We start from the raw sequence: 3,087 nt of genomic DNA on the forward strand, positions 1-3,087 counted from the left end.
AATAACCAACTGAATACCTACTATATGTCAGTCACTGGGATAAGTAATGAATTACACAAAGATGAATAAAACATAGTCCCTAGCATTGAAGAATTTTCCCTCTGGTAAGAGAGACAGAACTGTATTCATAAATCTCTAATATAGATGGGAGAATATTCTGTGTAATGTCAAAAGAAGGGGATATTAATTTGGTCTTAGAGGATGTAATGGATTGAATGGTGACACCCCCCCAAAATGATACACCCAAGTCCTAACCCCCTGATACCTGCAGATGTGAATTTATGTTTATGTGGATAAAGGGTGTTTGTAGATTTAATTAAGTGACATATCTCAAGATGGGACCATCCTGGATTGACCAGATAGGACCTAAATCCAGTGACAGGTGTCCATATAAGAAGATGAGCAATACAGAGATACAGGCAAGAAGGTCATATGAAGATGGAGGCAGAGATTGTGGTTATGCTGCCACAAGTGAAGGAACACCAGGAGCACCAGAAATTGGAAGAAGCAAGGGAAGATCCCCCTCTAGAGCTTTGGAGGGAGCATGGCCCTGCCGACACCTTGATTTTGGATTTCTAGCCTCCACTGTGAAATAATGAGTTTCTATTAAACCACCAAGTTTGTGGTAAAGTGTTGCAGGAGTCCTAGAAAAGTAATACAGGGGGATTAAAGAAAGGCATTAGAAAGGACATGACACTTCAAGGACCTTAAAGGAAGAGAAGGATTTTTTTCTTCTTTAGCTGCTGCAAAAAGCTTTATTGTTTCCATTTGGTCCAAGGCTTGGGAGAGGGCTCCAGGGTGGTTAAAAACTGCCTGGTGGCTGCAGAGACGGGCTTCAGGCAGAAGCCCTGACACCAAAGGGGCTCCTCAAAGGCCACTGGGCTCCAGAGGTTCCTAGTCATACTTGACGGTGAGCCTTTCGAAGAGATACTCACCCAGCCCAGCCTGGGGACCAGCCAGCCTGCAGAAGTTGGTCAGGTGGTCACCTATCATCTTAATGAGTTTCACCGCCTCATCTAGGAAGTGGCTCTCCAGGAAGTTGCAGAAATGTGGGTTTGCGCGGGCAGAACCCAGGGCATGCAGATCCAAAAGGGCCTGGTTCAGGCTCTTCTTCGTGTTAATGGCGGCTTCCATAGCATCCTGGGTTTTACCCCACTCATCCTGAGATGGCTTCTGCACGTTCTGGAAGACGGCACGGCCGCTGCGCTGGTTTTGCCTTTTCAAGAGACACTCGGTGCCCTCACGCTTCTCTTTGGTCAATTCGCGGGAAAAGTGGCCCACGCCCTCCAGAGCCACATCGTCGAGGTCAAAATAGAAGCCCAGAGAGAGGTAGGTGTAGGAGGCCTGCAGACGCATGTTGACCAGGTGGTTGTCGGTGGCCTACACCTCGGTGGAATAATTCTGATGAATCTGGGAGCTCATGGTTGATCGGTAATAAGGAGTTAAGCTCAAAAAATGGTGTTGGCTGGTCCCGGTGACCAAGGATAGCTGAGTGGCTGACTCCGAAGGTCGAGACTGGAAAAAGGGTTGGAGGGTGGTCAGAGGCTGGAGCAAAGGGCATCCCTGGGTCTGTTCCATCCAAACACTGTTGAAGCAAGAGACAGATCAAGGGGACCACCGAGCGCACTGCCGAAGAGAAGAATTTTGATGTGCAGAAGAGCACAAAGGGAATTCCAAGCTGAGGGAACAGCATAAGGAAAGACATGGACATATTAAATGGAGTTTGTCCTGTGGTTGGAGTGCCAGCTATGTAGAGCTGGAAAGATACTGGAACTATTTCATGATTATTAGCCTAGAGATTTTGACATTTTGTTATTCAGACTTTAGGAAGCCATTGAAGATTCTGAAGGTTTGAAGTAACGAGAGAGAATACCCTGTTATTTAACAAAGCTGAGGACACTCGTTGACTGCTCTGTGTGTGTGTGTTGACTCCACATTTCCTAGATGCCAATGGATTGGTTTGTGTGTAGCCAAAGAGGGTGCTCAGGGAGCATTTGTGTTACATGGATGGGAACATCTCTTTTCTTGCCTTGTTCTGCACTTGCTCTTTTGAAACACATCCTCCATTCTGGGCAGGATCTAATTAGGACCACATATTTTGCTGCATAATCCCCAGTGCAATGTCCTTGGGGATTTGACATGATTGCCTATATGGATGGAGCTGGAGAGGTTAGTTCAGGGAAGGCCAGGCCTCAAAATCAACCAGAGCTTCTGTTTTCTTCCTAAAGTAATCTTTTCTTACTCTCCTTTTACCTGTATTATTTGTTCCATGATCTGAGACAGTCATTATTCACCACATTACACTATCACCATCACCATCATCACCACCATTATCAACATCAGCAGTAGGAGCAGCAGTTATGAACAGAGTAAAAGGAAGATACAACAGGAAATACTAGTGTGGATAGAAGGAAACTCATGACTTCATCAATGACTTAGGAAAGCTTTCCTGCAGAAAGGGAGATTTCAGGAACTTCTGGAATACATGCACAAGCAGACATATTTATTTTATGCTTGTATATGCCAAGCCTTTTGTCAGGTGTTTTCATACACCTTAACTCATGAACTTCTCTCTGTGAGGTAGAGATTATAATTGTTAGCCCCTTTTTACAAATGAAGAGATTGTGGCTTTGAGAAGACTCTGTAAGCCATCTAGGATTACACTAGTAAGGGGCAGAACCCGAGGTCATTTGATTCAAGTCCAGTGCTTTTCTACTACAACACAGCTCAGCTTGCTTCCCTTTGCCTGGGTTGGTGGCGGTCAGGGAATGAGGTACACTCTGGAGTACCGGATTTTATATTAAGAGGAATCCTTTAAGGTCCTTTTCTTAAAGGAGAACAGGGAACCATGTCCAAGAAGCCTTGAACCAGATGTTTCTAAGGCTAGTTGAGCTCAGTCTGACTGGGTCTCTACTCTAAGGCTACTGTTCAAACCACAAGACTACATTGCAGTTTCCAACAGTGTACATTTGGCACTACTAATACCTCCCACACTAAATAAGGCCTGTGAGTCCGTGCCTGAGAGGGAGATCACACTGTGCAGGGCAGTCTGATGGTGCCCAACCCAAGGAAGCTCAAAACCCACAT

At 45.5% G+C, this 3,087-nt stretch overlaps 1 protein-coding gene across 1 annotated transcript; it reads right to left on the bottom strand.

The window, feature by feature from the left end:
• Nucleotides 1–869: 869 nt before the first annotated feature.
• Nucleotides 870–1,473, bottom strand: LOC132513403 (ferritin light chain-like). The gene has a single exon (XM_060137717.1). The coding sequence runs from the start codon at nucleotides 1,354–1,356 to the stop codon at nucleotides 895–897; it is 462 nt and encodes a 153-aa protein (XP_059993700.1). The 5' UTR covers nucleotides 1,357–1,473; the 3' UTR covers nucleotides 870–894.
• Nucleotides 1,474–3,087: the final 1,614 nt, after the last annotated feature.

The sequence above is a fragment of the Lagenorhynchus albirostris genome, chromosome X, assembly GCF_949774975.1.
Source record: "Lagenorhynchus albirostris chromosome X, mLagAlb1.1, whole genome shotgun sequence".
Lineage (NCBI taxonomy): Eukaryota > Metazoa > Chordata > Mammalia > Artiodactyla > Delphinidae > Lagenorhynchus > Lagenorhynchus albirostris.